Source organism: Passer montanus, unplaced genomic scaffold (assembly GCF_014805655.1).
Source record: "Passer montanus isolate IOZ18808 unplaced genomic scaffold, ASM1480565v1 scaffold25, whole genome shotgun sequence".
In the NCBI taxonomy this organism is placed as follows: domain Eukaryota; kingdom Metazoa; phylum Chordata; class Aves; order Passeriformes; family Passeridae; genus Passer; species Passer montanus.
The window spans coordinates 2,858,332-2,872,517 of NW_024367149.1; the positions used below are offsets into that span (position 1 = coordinate 2,858,332).

Below are 14,186 nucleotides of genomic sequence, written 5' to 3' on the forward strand. Positions count from 1 at the left end.
TCAGGGAGCTGGATAGGGGAACATTTCACTGTAACAACTTCCCTCCTGCTCCTGCCTTTAGCTCTGTGCTTGGGACTTCATGGATGCTTAGCAGTCCTCAGCTTAGTATCACAGTATTTGCTGACATGCAATACATGAATGCTCACCTTGAAGAAGAGACACTTGTCTGGACATCTACACAGTGAGGAATCCCAGCTCCTAACACATTGAATCCAGAAGCCTTGAACTATGGGTAAGTGCCCTAAGTCATTCCTCCTGAGGCCCAGAGGAGGAGCATGGCTGGATCAACCTACTTCTTAGCAAACATCACAGTACACAGGGATTTTTTTTATAGTATTATTATTCTGCAGCCATCAACCTGCTGGTTATATAGCTGCTATCCATTCACCGGAAGTTTAGTGAACTTCAAATGGCGATCATTAATGGTCACTGAACTGCAGAATGCCCCAATGTGCTTTCCGATTTCATTTACCAAGGACCAGCAATCAGCCAAAAGATTTGCTCTGACAGCAGGGAAATACAAGACCCTTTGACAAGTTCAGCCAGGAATGTGCTGCCAGCATCCCTTGTTAAGTTCATGTTCTACCCTATTTGACGGAACAGATCATGCAAATTGTCCTTCTGCGGCCGCTCAGCCTGTCACTCACGCTTCCATTTAAAACAATAAATAAATAAAAGAACAAAAGAAAAGCCTGCAAGAACAACGAGCTGTTTATAAGAAAATCTGCTTACTGAGACCCTTAATTATCAGGAAAAGGCACAGAAACCCAAATAAAGCACTAAATTGGATGGGGGAAGGGAATCTTACTCAACTAAAGGTTTAACCAGGAGGGCCACCCCAATTTCTCTTGTGCACAGACCGCAGCCTCCTCTGTCACCCTGCTCCTGCTTGTAATCACACTTGTTCTTTTCTTCCCACTTTGGTGTGTGACTTATGGCATCACCATGTTTTTCTGTGCAGATGAAGCAGCTGCACCAGGAGTCCTTGTGGATGCACAGCATGCTGCTCCTTAACCACCCAGTGAAGGCGTGCAGCAAAAGACAAGGCACCAGACAGTACTCAGTCCAAGGCATTTTGCTTAGCAAAGAGATCACTGATCTCTTAGGTGGATGTGCTGCTGAGACAGCTCCCTTTCCCCATGCCACAAAGAGAAATGCTGATTTTTATATTGGAGAATTTCCACATTTATTAACTGGAATTTCATCTGACGGGAACCATGCTCTTAGGAGCCTTATGTGGCTGCAAAACAAAACAAAGTCAGCAATACTGGTGACAACACAACCTCCCCTGAAAAGGGGTCTCACAGTGTCCCAATATTATGCAGACATTGCACTGTGCCTGCCACAATGGGATTCTCCCCAGCTGCAGAACACATCCCATCAAGTACAGTAAGACTCTATTAGAGGAGATACAATAGGGAGCTGGAGGACTCGCTCAGCCCAGCTTCTGAGAAAATAACTCATTTCAATGCAAAACAGCAGTAGTTATTAGACACCTCCTTAAAGAGGAAAAGTGAAGGACAAGGGGAGGAGGGAGACAGGGAGATAGGGACCATGACAGTTTGCACAGAAGTACCTTTTTCAGATTAATCCACTGTTTGAAGTAATCAGCAACCGGCAGCCCTAAATACTGGCATTGTCCTGGTAACCTGTAAGAGAGAAGAGAGAGCAAGTTTGATTCAATCAGTGCCTTGACAACACAAACTCTGTTTTCTTAAGTGCATTTTGTTCAGAGATGGAAAAGACTCTCAAGTCTGCTGTAACATCATGCTGCACATCAGAAACACTATAGCTCTTGGCAAAAAAATCTCCTGAGAGTACAGCTTGGCTTAAGACTTACATACATCGAGGCATATACAGGCTGCTGAAACCTTTTAGACAAAACATTTTGAACAGTTGTGTACAGAGCATCACTCAGCTCTTCTCCACACTGGCTAATACACAAACACGACTGGAGCATCCAGGCCCTCCTTGGCTAAGTAAACCTATCACAAATCCCTGTAAAACCATCCTGCTCTGCCAGCAGCTTACAGGGCAGACAGAAGGACTGACAATTCACCTGTCGTGCCCTGGTGCTTCTCCATTTGGCCTTTATGATTAAAACATCAAAAGAGATATAAGGGAGGGAAGGAGGCACCAAAGCCTTCATTTTTCAGACAGCAATGCTGTAGAGCTAAGAAAGCAGAGGCTGTTTTCCAAGCAGGTGCTTGGAAGAAGAGAGCAGATACAACTCTTAAGATACAAGGTGGTGCACACTGTCTCACTAGTGATGGGAGCACAGCAGCCAGAGCTGTGAGCACATGTATTGATTCTCTCCCTTCCTACAGGAAGCCGATGGAATAGGGCTCAAAACAAAACAGCACCAGTAAGGGAGGTGGATTGCACCTCAGGAAAGCTGCTTCTCCCTCACTGTGCTGATCCCAGTGTTTGCAGGGGAGCAAGGATGTGTCCCTCAGTCGGGGAATGCTGAGTCGCAAACCGTGTGGCTGCAGCCAAGCCTGTGCAGGGACATGAGTTATGTGAGTATTTCCTGGCCACTTTGATCTGATCAAGAGTAATTGATGGATCTTGTTCATTCACATACTGCTGAGCATGCCTGGGGCACTGGTCACAGGATCTTTAAGTGAAGCAAAGGAACATCCCAAATAAATATGTCAACTAAATAAATGACTAAATTAGTGCTGTTTGTGCATGTTAAAAGTCACAACCCCAGAAATCAGCTTTTGCAAACAGAGAGGGTGGGGAATCTCCCAACTTCCTCAGGCACATGGAGGTTGTAGGAGGAGATTGTAGGGGAGGAGGAAGAGCTAGAAGTGCCAGCATCAGCTGCTCAAACATCTGAACACAGACCACCATGTCCAGGGCAAAGTCTTCTCTTGCTGTCCAAGGAAGAAAGAGTGAATAGTCCAGACTATTTAGATTCAAGACGGAAATACAGGAACAAGCTCTGGTGAGAAGTGAATACAAGGTAAACACCCCAAGGTGCACCATCAGTATCCCAGGCAGTACCTGAGTGGTCAGCCCAGCTCCAAACCCTTTGGTGAACAGGGAAACATCTCTCCAGACATTTCCCCAAGTAAGGAGATGAAGGAACAACACAAGTAAGGAGATGAACAAGCAACACAGATACTGCACTTGCAGATAATGTGAGACCCAGGGTAGTGCAGTACCAGAGCAGTCTGGTCTTTGTGACTCCTCCATTTCTAGGCAAAGAAAAAGAAGGAAGCTGGAAAACATATCCAGAGGAATCTGCTACAAATATGTTGCCAACAGAGCCAGCACACACTGGGACCCACCTGTGTACTACTTATGCCCTGCTTAGGCTAAGAAAGTAATAGACTTCCTATGCCAAAGTCAAATGCCTGGTCCTGAGATGTACATGTGATGATTCAGGACCGATCATTTAAGTCATACAAACTCATTTGAATAAGAATGTCCAGAGGAATCTCTTTGAAAGCAGGAAGGCTTCAAAAGAATGAGCCTGCAAGGAGCAGAGCCACAGCAATTTGCAGGGCAAGTAGTGCAAGTTGACAGCACAGTCCCATCCTGGGGTACAGCTTACCTGATGCCAATGTGCTGAAATAAAGCACCTGGAATCACTCTTCACATCTGCACACTGCCACACAAACAGCAGCCTGGCCCATGCACTTTACAGCCGTTACACAGATGTCCATGACGTCCCTTAGTCAAACAGAGCCAACCAGCCCCAAGCAGCATGCTGAGAAAGCTCTTTCTCCAGGAAAGCTGCTTTTTGCTGGTGCCCAAATCAAGAATCACAAGAAAAGGAACCATCTAAAACAAACAACTGGTCCCAATATAGGCACTTGATTAGCTCAACCTCTTTCAGTCTGCTCTCATTTAGCTAGAGGAGATGATAACAGAAGTTAGCAAAAGGTATGTTACAAAAAATTAGTTTCTCCTCCAAACCCAAGAGGCTTTCATTAATACAGGTCTCAGCCTAGCTCCAGTTAGAAGAAAAATTATCCATTTACCTAACTTCTAGATAGGGCCCAGAAGAAGTGAGAGCAGCATTGTTCTTGTTAGCCACAGGAATTGACAGCAAACCACCTACTGCAACGAATGACATCTAAAGCACTGCCATCCCTGTGGGACCAAACGGCCCAGCAAACTGGACAGTCTGGTTCTATTTTCACCCTGAGACTGATGGCAGTGTGCCCTGGGCGCTGGACAGTGGGTCTTTAATTGGAGAAAATAAATGCTCCAAATAAATATGTCAACTAAATAAATGACACATTTTTGCAAACAAGTAACAACCCCAGAAACTGCCTGTGAAGCTGTGTGACCTCAGGACATTCCCCCTCCCCCTCCAAGCTTGTGCTCCCCTCATTTCTTGTCAGCAGCAGAGGGGCTTCAAGTTTTTCAAGCACCAGGAGACCAACATTCACGTTATAACCCAGGCGAGCTGTCAGCAGCACAGACCAAAACATAAGTCTATCCCTGAGCTGAGGAAAGAGGCAGTCCTGGTGGCTCCAGGCCACTGGGGTCACAGCCACTGAGCAAGGATTAGAATAAGATTGTTATATGGGTATAGTTTAGTCTGAGTATACAGCACTCCTGGCACAGGGATCCAGGGGCTTTCACTGCACAAGATCCAGGTTTCCCAGTACCTACGGAGAGGAAAATACCCCCTAAAAATCTTTTCCCCAGCTCCAAGACTGTCACCTGCAGTAGTCCCCCCCACTCTTCAGCCTGGTGACCAGGCAGGAGTTTCTCTATCATCTTTTCCAGGCTGGAGTGAATAAGGCACATCTGTGGCTGTCCTGGGGAACAGAAGTACCATGGGCTGTAAGGAAGTATGTCTATTTATCAGAGCCACCATTCATTTCAACATTCACTTATTTGAAAAATAAGCTTTTATGCTCAGTCTGGCTTCTTGCTCTCGCCAAAGCAAAACTTGCTCACTGAGGGCAGCTTTGCTTTAGCAGAGAGCTCAGGATTTGGTCCTCCCTCAGGTAAGGGAAAAGTGATGGTACATTTTGCTGTTTCAACATCCCATGATCTTTCCAGTTTTTGAATGCGGTCTAACTGGCTTCCCAAACACTGAAGCTCTCACTCCTTGGGAAGAAAACTGGCTTTCAAAAACCACCCCATCAGCCACACTGCATTCAATATAGAGAAACTTGAAAATGGCTGTGGGATTTTCCGGCCTCCAATGCAGCTCTGATGTTCTGTCCTCCCAGAAGCAGGATGGGAGCGCATAACTTCTGCCTGCTCCCAAAATGCAGATCACCTTTGCTCAGAAGAGCAAGTGACATCAGGTAGCACACTCTCCTCCACCAGCTAAGCAAGACTAAGTCCTTCTTAGGCCATGGTCAGCAGTGGCAACTCTGCACCATTTTCAGAGAGCTTTCACCACCCCAGGCTCAGATTTCTATCCAGCCCTGCTTCACCACTCTGCAGGGTAAATGGAGCCTGGAGATGAACAGGATGCAAATAGGAGGTGAGGTGACATGGCTGCATTTCTGCTGTTGAAGCCAGCTCTCTCCAAGGCAGCAAGAAGCGCACAGCTCGGCGGTGATAAACGGCCTTGCTTTAGTTATCACTTTCCTTAAGTTAAGGAGAGCAGCCTGGTGATGGATGGGCTGGAATTCGGTTATCAGGGAAGGCTGTCAGCCAGAGTTGCCTATCTCCACACACATTTAGCAGGGCGTCATTATGCGATGGCATGGAGTTAAAATATGACCAAGGGTACTGAAAGAAAAAGAACAAGATTAAAAAAAAAAAAAGGCAAATTGAGCAACAATAAAGGAGCATGAGGCAAGAACGTTATCATACTAGTGACACCTTTTATCTCAGTCTGGTTAGCTAAAGCAGGGCACAAATTGGTCCTTCCTCCACTATTGTATCCTCTTGTACAAACAGAGGGAGATAAAATGTGTCACCAGTGTGATAGCATATCAATTTAACCCTAATTATCTAGAGGGTCAAACGAAGAAATAGGGGTTTCTCCTTTCAACAGGTCCCTCCATCTCTGCTCAGAGCCAACACATTAATATGGAAGGGGGAGGGGCAGCCATAATTGATTTCCGTCACTCAGGTGGTTCTGGCGTATAAAAAATTAATGCTTGATTCTCCCAACTAATCAGAGCTGGTTAACGTCCATCTGCTTCTGGGTTCAGGATGTCAGGAGACAAAGAAATTGGGCCACTTGCTACACACAGGGTGTATTGATATCGAGGCAGTTAAAAGAAAAGTTCCTCTATGGGAAGATAAAGGGATATTAAATCTTGGGGTTTATAGACCTGATCTTAACCTTCCAAAAAAATCCATTCCCTGGAGACCTTGCATTGTAAGAGATGCAGAACATTTTAATTGTGTCCTGGCCAACACTTGTGCATTGGGCTGCAAAGGAGAGCACTGGCAGGCTCCAGCCCTGGAAATCCTTCACCAATGAAGGAAGCTGCTTGGATGCTGAAGCACTCAACAGCACCATGGTGAAAGAGAGGAGCTGTCAAACCACCTCAGCTGGGCTCCTTTGTTCAAAGCAAGGCTGGGCAACACTCTGGACCACACAGCTCAGAGGTGCTCCTCTGTTTTGATGTAGAGTGGCATGTCTGCCCAGCCAAGAGAAAAGCTGAGGTGTCCTCTACCAACAGCACAAGCCAGCAAGGGAATAACATCCTATACTAAGGCACCTGAACTGATTTAGCCCAGAAATGGCACTGCAACAGGCAAAGCTGCACCTGTCTGCACTTAACCTGCACTTACATGAGATGGGGCCAAGCTAGGAATTCAAAGCAGTTTAGGTAGATCCATATACTTCCAAAGAGGCAGCTGCAGACTGCTGAAACCAGTGCCAAACCAGGAGGCCTCTGCCAGGGTGATGTCACAGGACCCACACACAGTAGAGTGGCCCACGCACAAAGAACAGCCCAAACCACACCACAGCCTACAAAAACTGAAGCATGCTGACACTCACCTCCACAAAAATCCCCAAACCCCAACTCCCTCATCCCAGTAATTCAGGTTAGACTGGGGCAACTTTCCTGTGTGTCTGAAAGCTTTGGCAGGGAGGTGTCTCCTCCGCAGTGCTGGAGTCACTTTGGCCACTCAGTGCAAACATGCTTCTGTCCAAAATGAACCCAGTAATTCAGGTTAGACTGGGGCAACTTTCCTGTGTATCTGAAAGCTTTGGCAGGGAGGTGTCTCTTCCTCAGTGCTGGAGTCACTTTGTACAAACCCTGTGCCAGACCTCTGGCTCTCCACTCACAACTTCTCAGCCCCATAGACCAGCCAAGAGGCCAGAGGAGCCCACCTGCTCTTGCTTTCCACCTGATAAGCCCTCACCAAGCACACACAGTACCATCTCTCTCTGCCCCCCATCAGTGCCAGAGAAACCACACCTGCATGGCTGTTCTTAAAATTCACAAGCAGTAGCTGTGGAAAGACAGCACATCTGGAGAGGGTGTGAAAAGCCCTGGGCTTTCACAGAAACCCTGAGACAGGTCCCACCTCCCTCCCTCTTTGCTTTCCTTCCACCCTTTCAGCTCTCTCAACCACCCCCAGACTTGTCACAGTGCAACAAGCCTATGAGCCACATATCAGCTTTAAATATCAGCGTGCATGAAGCAGGGACATGAGAGCAGGGAAGTGGGAACAGACAGAGCAAGCCTCCATCGCCTGTCAGGTAACACTAATGAATTTCAACACCAGCAGCCATTGCCTCAGACGGGCTGGTGAGAGGAGACAGAGTTACAGAGAGAAGCCTTTGCAGGAGCAGCCTGCCTTTTTTCAAAGCCCCCTCTGTTAATAAATGTCATTGTAGAGCAGGCTGCAGCAGTCCTGAAGCCAGGACAGCGTGGGCTGGGGGAGAGACAGGCAACTGACAGCACTCAGGATGCCTGGGCAGCACAGCCTTTTCTTCTACTGCTTCCCCAGACAAGAGCCAGGAAAAGGAAGAAGACGGGTCATTGCTATCGGCATAAAGTTGTCTTCCATTAAGGCCCCAGTACCCAAATAACAAACCTTCACAAGGAGCCACAAGTGCAACCCCAACACCCTCCAGTCCTGTTCACTGGGATGGATGGATGGATGGATGGATGGATGGATGGATGGATGGATGGATGGATGGATGGATGGAGGCTCTACAGCAACCAGTCCTGGAATGGGCAGAGGGATGCAGAGACATCCAGACACACTGCCTGCACTCCTGACAGCAGCAAAGGGTTACACAGCAGTCAGTCCCTTTGCTAACACAAATGCATTCCCGAGGCAGCACAGGGAGAAGCATCCAGCACAGGGCACTGTATGGCAACCGCACCGATGCACAACATGAAGGTCAATGCAAGTCTTCTTTACAAATGTCAACCTGTCATCTCTGGATATTAATGAGGGCTGACCAGCAGCTAAAATGCATCCATGCTCCATTAGTAATAAGAGAGACACAATGCAGGAGAAGAGCACACACCACGGCACATGGAGGCACCAGTGGGTCTGCAGGGCCTGAGGAGGTGTGGTGATGCACAACATAACTTAGGCCACTCCAGATGCCCAGGAAGGAAAGCAGTTGCCACACAAACCTCTTCACTGGAGTGTGTGTTATCTTTTCCCATCAACCTTTAATTGGATTAGTGTAATGAGGCCAAAAACACAGGCTAAGCAGCAAGGCTAATACCTGGCACTTCCAGATCTTTTCTTTTGCTGTGATGCCAATTCTGGACAGACCTGCATTCTCCCTCTACCAGACAAATTCCTGCCTAGGAAGCCTAAAAGGCAAACTGCAAGCCTTAACAATCAAGACTCATAGCAGCATTGGCTGAAATATCTCAACACCCATCATATGCTAACAGTGTGATCCCTATTGTCTAAATTTTTGCTGGGCATTAAAAAATTTGAGAGAACCTCAAGATCCTTGCTTTCCAAGGCACTAGCTGGTGAATGGAAAAGGGTGTTAGCCTCTTGCAGCCAGAGCAATGTATACACTAGGGACATAATTCTGCCACAAAAAGCACATAGGGCAAGTGGCTCGTTGTGACTTGCTCGTCCTGCAAAGCACTGTGTGCCTTCCACTGCCATCAACCTTAATGAAACATGAAGGCATTTAACACCAAGCGAGATCTGGCCCTTTTATGGGTATCTGTCTGTGCATCAGCAAGATGCTGGCAGAGATGCTATCTCAACATTAAAAGCAAGGCTGTAACACAGCAGGTATTCAGCCTCCAACAGAAGATGTTCATCAACAATTGCACACACATGATGCTACAATAAATCTATGTGCTACTTCTTAACAGCTTCTCTTAAAAAGATTCATAGCTCTATTTACTGGGCCTGATTCCGCTGCTAGGCATGTGGGAGTAAATCTAGAGTAACTCTACCTGGAGTTTGTAAACAGCCAGGAATAATAGGATCAGAACTGAGCTTCTTGATTTTTAAATAAGTACTTAATTACCATGCAGGAAACCAGAGCTTGCTGGCTCCATGGTTCAGCTGAGATTAGAAGCGCAGCAGGAGGAAGGTTTGCACTACTCCAGACTGGTGGAAAGGTAGAGCAAATGCTCTCACCATCCCTTCCAGACATGGAGAACAACTAAATGGACCTCCCTTTGACATCAGAAATGCATGACATTACTCCCAAGAAAAGAGAAATTGCAAAGTCTCCAAGACTGAGGTTGCCTCCCCAGCCTTGGAACATGATCCTATGAAAAACCCCTACAAACAGATTTTCATACATAACCTTGGTGTGGGAGTCTGTCTGCTTGCTACCAAGAAAAGAGAAATTGCAAAGTCTCCAAGACTGAGGTTGCCTCCCCAGCCTTGGAACCTGATCCTATGAAAAACCACTACAGATTTTTACACATAACCTTGGTGTAGGAGTCTGTCTGCTTGCTGAACATGACATTGTACAGCATCTTATGAAGAGAAGTATAAAAAATTGTATACTGTGTTCTCAGTGAAAGTCATGCATCACGACCGCAGGCTGCAGCAGGTGAATGTCCAATCTGTCATCAGGAAAAAGTCTTTATTACCATGCAGGTAATAAAGCTCTGGAAGGGACTGGTGGCAAAATCTCCTCCCCTGGAAACATTCAAACCCATCTGGAGAAGACCCAGAGCAACCCAATCTAAGTTAGAAGTTAGCTCTACTTTGAACAGGTGGCTGGATTAGAAATCTCCATTTAAATTATTCTGTGAATCATGCTGCAGCAGAACTTGATTACACATAGCATGTGTCCTTCCTCTGTCTATACGGTCTCTTAATAAGCCTTTCATACAGACACTAATGTAGTAATTGCCTGGTTCTCTGCATATCAGCTGCTTTAAGAGGGAGCATTCAGACTCCTGCTGCAGAACACTGTAAAATGGATGTACCCATCGTGTCTAAGCCCCCTTAAAACCAAAACATGCACAAAAACTAAGCTAAAATTAAATATTATTCTCCTCCCACTGTACAAATCCCATTGCAGAAGTATTTCTCCCCAGCAAACCTGAACACACAAGACCTAGAGCCAAGGTGCTCCTCTAAACTAAGGAGACATGTCCTGTGCCAGGCCTTTCCCACTGTACAAATCCCATTGCAGAAGTATTTCTCCCCATCAAAACTGAAACACAAGACCTAGAGCCAAGATGCTCCTCTAAACTAAGGAGACATGTCCCTTGCCAGCTCTTAGATCTGCTCTCCGACAGGCAGGAGGAAACCTTGCTTCTTCAAGCCTTGTCTGTCCAGACCATTTAGTGAATAAACTCTTCAGGACAAGGGCTTCTCTGCTATGAGTCATAAGCTGTTTAGTGCCTAATGGTAAAGCCTATAGACGCTTAACATAATACAATCATCTCACTTAAAGGCCATTAGTCTCCAGCCTAAACAGCACTTTTCCAGTCGCAGTGGGGACCTGCCAGCCCAGGAAGGCAGGAAAGGGACGTGGGTGGTCAGTCAGGTCACAGGACTTGCAGACACCTGACATGAAACCCCAAGCAGCACAGAGCCTGGCCAGAAGGCGTGGGGGAAAGCTATGGCAGCTCTAGCGATCAAAAGTTTTGTCTTCTGTGCTTTCTTGAATCACTCGAATCAGCTGAAAACCTGTCTGCCAGGTCTGTCTCCATCTTCAGCCATGGCTGTACTACTTGCAAGGGGAAGAGCCCCTCAACCACAGAGGGAGCCTCCAGCCTTCTGCATCACCTCTCTTTCCACTCACTGAAGCAGACCATTTATCTATAAGAAAAAATGCCACTCTGTTCTGTGACCCTGTTTGAACCCCTCTTCTTTCCTGGCATCATCTCTGTCTTCTTATGGTATCACATCACCCAGTTCCATTCTCTCAACTGACTTCTGAGATTGCTTCTTCTTCCCACTCCCCACCAAAGGGAAGAGAGAAATCCTAACAGGAGCCAGTGGGATGGGATAAACTGCCTTCCTGCCCCCTCTGATGATACAAAACCCAAAACTGCACACAGCAGCTTCATGGGCCCTCTTGCTGTCAGCACTGGGGAGACTGGCACGGTGGGTAACAGGGTCTGAGCACAGGTTTCTGTGCAAATTACACATGCACAGGGGAAAACAAGTTTGTGTTTTCCTTGTGGGGAAGAGACCGCTCCCACCTCCAAGCACAAGCTGCCATTAGTATTTGCTTCGCCGGAGAGAAGGAGCAGCGAATCCTCCAGAGCAAAGGACAAGTGCAGCAATTAGGATGCAGGGGCTGCGGGAGCTGTTTAACAGCACGACCCAGAGGTCAGTGCCGCCGACTCCCAGCCCTGCATAAATATTGTATGAGCCGGGGAGAGGGGCTGTTACGGCCACCCTCAGCGCCAGCCCTCCCCCATCCATCGCCACTCTGCATCCAGCTAGATATGCCAGCAACATTATTTACAGATGTGACAGTCAGGAAAATCACTTTAGTAACTCAGGGAATGGGAATGAAGACTGCACAGTAGAGCAGGCGCCTGGGAGCAGGCTCCTATCCGCACCTTCTGCCTGCCCTTACAGCCCTGCCAAACGGCACAGCCTGTTCTCACACTGGCGCAAGAAACACCAGCAGGAACAGGGAGGGGAGGGGAGGCTGTGAGCTCCCCCTCAAAGCTTGCCCAGGGGTTTGATTATCAATGCTGCTGAAGGACACTCCAGCCAGCAGCTGCCTTCCAGTTTTCTATCAGTATCTCTGCTAGACCCGCCCTTTGGAGGGAGCTTTATATCAATATAATGAGAGGCTTTAGAGGGAGCTTCCCTCAGACTCTGTGCAGACCTGCAGAAGGGTCTCCACTCCAACACAGCCACAGGGGCTCATCCCTGCAGAAATTCCCCCAGATGCTCTATTTGGTACCAGCCACCTTCCTCACATGTGACCTGTTCACTCCTTATTCCCTGAAGGATTGTCTTCACCTGCAGCTTCAGTCACACTGAATGGCACCACCTCTACTGTATCCTCATTCTTCTGCCCACTTTTTTTGCTAGACATGCCAGGTAACTGCACATTTGCTGTGATGCTCTGCACAAATACAAACCTATCTCAGATTCACCGAGACTGAAGGTTCCTGAGGACAAGGACATGGGCCATTCTCCAAATGTACCAGCAGCCCATGAATTCCTAGGGGCATGCTGGTAATAAAGATTACTGCCCAGGGCAACACATGAGAGCTGCAAGATGGAAAACACAGCTTGGATGTGCTTCTGCCCATGATACCTCTCCAGGATTTTTGTCATTGTTCTGTGTCTGGTTGCTGAATCCAAGGAAGGCAGAAGCGCTGTCTTACCATTAGCAGTTTTTCTAAACTCACTGTGCAATTAATGGGCTTAATTATTGATGGCAAAGGCAGGGAAGGGAGGAAAGAAAGAGCCAACGAGGAAGGAATGATGTGGGGGTGGCAGGCGCCAAAGGTCTCCCAAGATCTTCCCTCAGCCTAGAGCACAGAAAGATCCCCTAGCCGCTCTGCTGCTCCCACGGCCCTGCTCTAATGCTCCCTGACATGCCTCTGAAGACAGCGAGCTGTTTGCAGTCACCACCGTGATTTGTTAGTAATTATTTTCACGGTGTCACATTGCTGTCACTCTCTTAACAAAGAGACAGGCAGCCCGAGGCTGCCTGCAAGAAAGAACCAACAGAGAAAAGCAATTGTCAGGCACCCAGGGATCCTCTTTGCTTCCTGGGTTTCACAACCAGAGCCCTTACCAGCTTCTGAAGCAACTTCTGAGGAGAAGTGGCAAGTCAGAACCATCTCCCACCCTGGTCACAGGAAGAGGAATTAATTACTTAGCCCCTTCTCAATTTCACCTTACCTGTAAATCCAGTGCAAGACCCAGGTGCTTAAAGCCCCTTAAGCCAGCAATTTGCTTCAGGCCTGCAGCAAACGCAAAACAACTTTGGCAATTGATGACTTTTAGCGCTTTCCTTGCAAGTCCCAATTTCTTTTTATGTGGTCTTGCCATTAGAACCAAACACAGCAATCCTGATGACAAACCCCTGCCTAAGTCTATCATGCTCACACATTAACCCTCCAGACTGTTCACATGTGCTCTTCCTACACCAGACTCATTAATTCCAACACACTGCTGTGCTCCACATGGCAGTAACATTTCACTTGGCATTTCACAATGCCAGGGGACCTCAGCAGCTTCCTCACACCTGAAATACACAGTCTAATGGCTTGCTGCCTCTGTTTTCTCATACACAGCACAGTGACTTGACAAAGAACTTCCCTGCTTGAATCACCTCCAGTCCATCCATCCATCCAACCTTTGGCTGATCTGTCAGTCAGTCCAAGGTAATCACTCTTTTCCCAGTAAACATGGTGCTTGCTTGGGCCCCCAAGGAATGGAGGATACTTTGGCACCCGAAGTGTCACACAAAATAAGGATATAGAGATGAAAGACTGAGACACCTGGCCAGACAATCTTTAAGGCACTCTTGAGCTTTGTGCAGAAATCAAGTGAACCTCCTCCACAGCAATTCCAAGTCTGAACTACTCCCAGTGTAACTGTTCTTCCTGTGCCTGCTTACTGATGGTGCACAAGGGTCAGTCTCTGCAGCCGTGGGGAAACCTGGGTACTAATTCACCCTCTTAGCATAAAGAGAGTTTGGAAATATTAAGCCTCACAGTCTAAGGAAAACCTTCTTGCAATTAACTGCATGGAAGAGCTCTGACTCAGAGGGCAGCCCCTTTTCAGGGGTCCTTTTAATAACCAAGAAATGGCATATACATGCTGTGAAGAATTAGGATCACCATTGGGAAGCTAAA

General features: G+C 47.3%; 1 protein-coding gene across 2 annotated transcripts in view; it reads right to left on the reverse strand.

Moving 5' to 3' along the window:
- The window catches only part of ERI3 (ERI1 exoribonuclease family member 3), a 119,851-nt gene that overhangs the window by 75,758 nt on the left and 29,907 nt on the right, over positions 1-14,186 (reverse strand). For both annotated transcript variants that reach the window (XM_039711433.1, XM_039711434.1), the window contains exon 5: positions 1,577-1,649. In XM_039711433.1, coding sequence (XP_039567367.1) covers positions 1,577-1,649 — 73 coding nt within the window. The remainder of the gene's footprint in view (positions 1-1,576; positions 1,650-14,186) is intronic.